Source organism: Protopterus annectens, chromosome 2.part1 (assembly GCF_019279795.1).
Source record: "Protopterus annectens isolate FY-2018-M chromosome 2.part1, PAN1.0, whole genome shotgun sequence".
Taxonomy (NCBI): domain Eukaryota; kingdom Metazoa; phylum Chordata; order Ceratodontiformes; family Protopteridae; genus Protopterus; species Protopterus annectens.
This window is the reverse complement of record NC_056729.1, coordinates 723,878,265-723,884,264: the sequence shown is the minus strand read 5'-3', so window position 1 is coordinate 723,884,264 and position 6,000 is coordinate 723,878,265. Positions and strand designations below refer to the sequence as shown.

Genomic DNA, 6,000 nt, shown 5'->3' with positions numbered 1-6,000 from the left:
GGGAGTCAGGTAATGATTTATTGGTGACAGCAGTTATGCTATCAGTGAAGTACAAGTTAAACATTCTGGTTGTTTCTAAGGGGGCATTATTGGGACAAAGGTTAAGAACATTATTAATTCCTGGATTTAAATTTATTTAATGGCTGACCAGAATTTTAGGGGGGTATTATATCTATGGTTATTTTGTAAGTCAAAATAGTATTGTTTCTTATCAATGTTGACTTGTTTTTTGGTAAAGTTACACAGTCCTTTAAAGTGCTGTAGGTTTTAAGGAGTTTTAAGTTTCTGCCACTCTTTCCCTGCCTTGTCTCTACTTTGCATAAAACTTGTACTCTGATTAGTAAGGCAAGGGGCAAAGTTGGATTTTACCCACTTCTTATGTGGTATTGCAAGGCTGTTTAGGATGCTTAAAAATAAACTGAAATAGTCTAGCTCAGTTCAGAGCAGCTGAAAATGATTCAGAGTTAAGCTTTGAGAGATTATGATTATTTCTGTACACTTGTTTGGCATGGTGAGTGCTTCATCTGATAGCATATGTAGGACAGTGATCATTAAGGGATTTTCTAATGGTTCTTGATGCAAGGATCAGAGACCAGAATCCAGTCAAGAACAGGACTAGTATCCAAGGATTTGTTATAGCAAGTAGGAGACGTAATAAGCTGTTTGAAGCCATGAAGGCTGATGCTACAAGGAGGATGGTTAGATGTGAAAGTACTCCAACTAATGTTCACATCACCTATGATGACTGTTCTATTTCACTGGTAATACTGTATGAGATCCAGTAAAGGATGTCTTCACTTGTGGATATATTGTTCCCATTGGAGATATACAGAGCATTTATACAAAAAAGTAGTAGAAAAACAGTAAATTTAGTTACAGTACCACAAACCAGAATGGTGACTTAGCAGGAGCTAGGATTAAACAAGTAACTAATCCTAGTAGCCACAACTACTCTAACCAGAATTTGCTAGTAGTAATTGAAACTATCTAAATGATAAGATCTGTCCTTATTAATGAACATTTGTTGTAAAAACTAAAGATAAAGCTTCCAAACCCAACAAAGGTGACCTTGTGAATGCTTCCCAGTGCTTACTTCTATGAGGCAAACGGGATCTGGAGAGAAGTGAGATCATGGTGCATTATGGGTAATAAAGGAGACATGTTAAGAGACTTGGAGAGTCTTAAAGGTGTTGAGAAACTGTTGCCTGTAGCAAACCAGTCCTGCGGTTGAAGTGGGCGGACTGGACTATGCAAAATATGTAGGCTTAGGGCAGGTTTTACAAAATGACTACTAAATCCTAGCCCACACTGGCAAACCAATATGTTAACTACACATGCATGAAAGTCACTAAAAAAAGAAAAATATGTAATAATTTCAAGTCATACTGTCTGGTGATTCTTGCTGTTTTGTACTTATCATAGCCAAGACTCAGCTGACACAGAACTGAATAATACAGTATCGTAAAAGAGACACAGATAGTATATAGGCAGATCTTTTACACAGAAATGCCTAATGTGCATAGCTCTAGGCCGGTTATGTTTCCTCACCTTGGTATTGCAAGGTCAGTGACATAGTTATCCACACAGTGTGTTTTCATTTCATGCAAGCATTGCTGTAAGTCCTCATATTTTGCCGTCTTTGCAAATTTACTTCTTGTCACCTAAAAAAGAGCAAAATCATGATCACTGAAAAGGTTATGTTCAGGAAATCCTAACATTTCTGTTTATAGAAATAAATCTGCTATCAAAACAATCATTCTTATATGTCTGCTTGCATCATAGTCACCAAATGTTCATGAATTAATATCTACTAGTATCCCTTTGCAGTTATTTGTGTCACATAACAGATGTTGTCTGCACTTTCCCAATTTCTGACCAGGAAAATGATCTTGATAGTTGCCATACCTACCATATGACACTAGTGCAATATGTTTTTAAGATACTGCGATGTAGGCACTTTCACAAGGGGGTGTTGTTTATTCTGTTAAAAGTGTATACTTAGATGTACACTTAGGTACAAGGTCAAAGGTCAAGTGTCTTTCTACACTTAGTACTGCAGTTAATGCACAACCAACTGAAATCCCTATCTGACAACATCATTTACAAAATGAATGTATTTTATGAAGATGCATTTGCATCCTGTTATAATTTAGAAGTGGAGAGTTTTTAAATACTTTATTCTATAAATGTATTACTCAAATTCCCGAAAAGTAGTTCCTCTAATGTTTTTTCTAATATTCAATAGAACGAAAATGAAAAAAATAATAATAATAAATTATAAGTAAATTGTAATAACAGAAAATAAACAGTACTTTACCTTATACAAATTTCATTTGAATTACAAACATATAACATCTTGAAAAGTGTAAAATGAAGTGGGCAGCACATACATTTTTAATGAGGTTCTCTTCATAAATGCATCCATTGTTGCTGCTTTTGTCAGTTAAAACCTACAACAGAATTCCTAAAGCAAAACAAATGTGGGGTAAACATCTTTTGCACACTATCTACATCCTGATGTTTCTGATCAAAATGTTAAATATCTACTATAGGTTCATAGGTAGGTACTAGGCTATCGGCCCTAGGGCCTATACAAGCCTAGCCATAATGATTCCCTGGCTATTGCTTCCCACAAATATTTACTTTCCTGGACCCCTGTCTAGCAGGGCTACTGATGTGATCCCCGGGCTGAATTTCCTATCTCCCATCCAATCATCAAGGTTCCTCTTGAAGAGGGCCATTGAAGCGCTTTGCCTGACATGTATGGATAGCCTGTTCCAGAGTACGGGGAGTCTCTGGGTCAGGAACCCATCCCTCCAGCATGTTTTATTCATCGTGGTGACAAGGTTAAGATCCCTGCATCATGTGGCTCGGAGGGATTGGGATTTCTTTAAGTGTAGCATATCCAATAAATCTGGGTTTGACATGGTCTTGTATGTTAAGCAGAGATCGCCTCTGAGTAGACGATATGTGACAGAGTATAACTGGAGTTTCTTTAGATGGTCAGCATAAGGCATCTGCTTTAGCCTGTGATTCTTTTTGTGAGGTATTTCTGTGGCCTTTCTAGTTGTTGCAGATGTCTTGTGAGGTACATACCAAACTGGGCATTGTATTCTATAATGGGTCTAATGAGGGATGAGTACAGAGGGATAATGACCTCCTTTTTTCTGGATGAAAAGCCCTTAGTGATGAGGTGTGCCACGTAGAAAGATTTTCTAACTGTTGTGGCTATGTGGTTATCAAAGGTGAGACCACTGTCTACCTGTGTTCCTAGGTCTCTTATCACACTTTTAGTGTTTAGTGTACTGCCACCTATGTGGTAGTTCACAGGTACGTGGATTTTCCCAAAGGGGACAACTACACATTTTTTGGCATTTAGCTTGAGTCCATGGCTCTGGCACCAGGCATCTGTTCCTGTAAGGCCCTTTTGTAGTATACCCACATCATTTGGGGATTCAGTAATGGCTCCCAACTTGCAGTAATCTGCAAACTTTGTAAGCCAGACTCCCTTACTGTTGCCTGTACTTCAGAGAAGAAGATGCCAAACAAGAGTGGTCCCAGGACAGAACCCTCCGGTACACCACTTGTCACTTGTCTAAAGGTGGATTTGGAGTCGGCTACTTTTACAGTGTGCGTTCTGTCAGTAAGCCAGTTTGCAAATCATCAAATGATGTAGGGATTGTAGGGATTAATGCCCAGTTTAGTAAGTTTATCTATAATTCCAGAGTGGGGGATAGTGTAGAAAGCCTTGGCGAGATCAAAGTAGGCTGTGTGAACCACCTTACCCTTGTCCACAGCTCTGGAGACTGATTCGAAGAAGTTGATCAGGTTCATGAGACAAGATCAGCCCTTCATGAACCCAAATTGGGTGGGGTCCAGTGTTTGAAGGTTGCCAATGTCTTTGTTTATAAGTTCCATGATAATACGTTCCATGGCCTTGCAGATCAAGCTCGTCAGACTGATGGGATGGTAGTTTCCAGGATCCAAAGTGGATGCCCCCTTGTGGAGTGGGATGACTGTAGCTGTGCGCCACTCTGTGGGCACGAAGCCTGAGGTGAGGCTATGATTAACCATGACACATAGGTGAGGTGCCAGTTCATTTTGTAGTTTATGCAGTACACAGCCCGAGATGTCATCTGGTCCCATGGATACTGTATTCTTGGCTTTGGAGAGTGCGGTTTTTACCTGAGTGGCCGTGATTACTGGAATTTGGCATTCTTTCAGTACTGAGATGGGCGTTTAGGGGGTGAAAGGGGGGGTGAAGTTGGCACCAAATCTATCTGCCAGCATATTGGCAATATCCTTGGGATCAATATATCTAGTGCCATTCTGCTGTAGCTCAGAGCTGATCTGAGTATTGCCATTTAGAATCTTGACATAGCTATAGAATGCCTTGTGGTTGTCTTTGAAATCTTTAGCAATTTTGTTTCCGTAACTAGCTTTGGAAGATTTTATGAGGGATCTCAGCTTTGAATCTTGAGTTCTTCCTCTTTTCTGCAACAGTTTCTTCCTTCTGTTGTACAGCTTGTTTATGGCAGGGGACCACCAGACTGGCTTCCTTTTTTTAGAAGACAGCATCTTGGTTCTATTTGGGATGGCTTGGCCCATGCACAAGTGAATGTGCTCGTACAGCACCTTAGTGTAGGATTCAGCAGTTGAACTTCCAGTTTCCATCTGCATGGATGTCATGACGTTTGTTATGTCTGACTTGAGAAGCATGAAGTTGGCTATGGAGAAGTTTTTACGGAGATTTCCTTATACGGGGTGGGGTTGGTATGTGGATGTCAAGGGTGATTAGCTTATGGTCTGATCTGACCAACAAGGGGGTGACCACTGGTGTGGAGCATCGATCTCCCATGTTGGTAATGACCAGGTCTAGAATATTGGTACCCCTGGTGGGACTATGAATTAGTTACTCTAGGGCATTGGAATTTATGAATTCCAAGAACCGTTGAGCAAAGGTGTTGGTACAGGAGTAGTTTTCCCAGTTAATGGCAGGGTAGTTGAAATTACCCAGTATTAGGGTGTTTGATTGTATCTTAATATTTTCCAGTATGTTTAGAAAGGTATAGTGAGAATCTTGGACCATGATGTAGGATCTGTGGCAAGCTACAATTTGGATTGCAGTCTTACCTAGTGTTAGTTGCACCTGGAGAATTTCAGATGCATTGTGTTGGGCAACCAGCCTAATGGTGTGAATATCCTTGGTGAATATGGACACTCCTCCACCATTAGTGTTTTGGTCCTGGTTTGATGGCCGAAAAGTGTGGTATGAGTTGTAGCCTGGTATTGTAAGGATTCTCTCTAGAGCTTTGAACCAGTTTTCAGTCACTGCACAGATATCGATGTTCTCCATTTTTAGCAGAGCCTCAAGAGAGTGCATCTTGAGGTTCAGACTTCTAGCATTGAGTAGCATTACCTTCAGATTTTGCTTGCTTGTACCCGTTACGGTGGTAGTTTTGTCCATTGAACCTTACCAAAAAAGGCACTATAGGGTTGACAAGAGCCTTAGCCAGTACCTTGAATCATAGGGGCGACAGGTGCAAACCATCTCTGGCAAAGCATCGTGGTTTGTCAATCATGTCATCCCAGGTAGACAGATGTGGGATCCCCTTTGAATGACACCAGAAGTTTAGCCAATTATTGAAGTCAATCATTTTGTCCTTATACTGTGGTATCATTCTGGGCAATGGCAGGATGCTACTCAGGGCTAGGGTCATACCTAAAATCAAATATATATTGGAACAACTAGTAAACTGAGAAGTCATTCAATAACCCGTTAGAAAACTGGTTGGTTGGTTCCACTTTTTAATGAAATAAAAATAAAAAATACAAAATACAATAATGCGACAACAATTCTCCGTACTAAGCGCTTTCACCCACAATCGTATAGGGCATCTTCAGAGTACAAATTCTTCACTAAAAAGCCATCCTTTATATAGTTGGAGTTAAATGAATGAATTCATTAATTGGTTAATGATGTAATTGTATAATAACATA

General features: G+C 39.9%; 1 protein-coding gene across 1 annotated transcript in view; it reads right to left on the bottom strand.

The window, feature by feature from the left end:
- Positions 1 to 1,095: 1,095 nt before the first annotated feature.
- LOC122794907 (E3 ubiquitin-protein ligase TRIM62-like) overlaps positions 1,096 to 6,000 on the bottom strand; it is a 367,006-nt gene continuing 362,101 nt past the window's right edge. The window contains exons 4-5 of the mRNA XM_044063502.1: positions 1,549 to 1,661; positions 1,096 to 1,348 (exon numbers count right to left, since the gene is read on the bottom strand). Coding sequence (XP_043919437.1) covers positions 1,096 to 1,348; positions 1,549 to 1,661 — 366 coding nt within the window. The remainder of the gene's footprint in view (positions 1,349 to 1,548; positions 1,662 to 6,000) is intronic.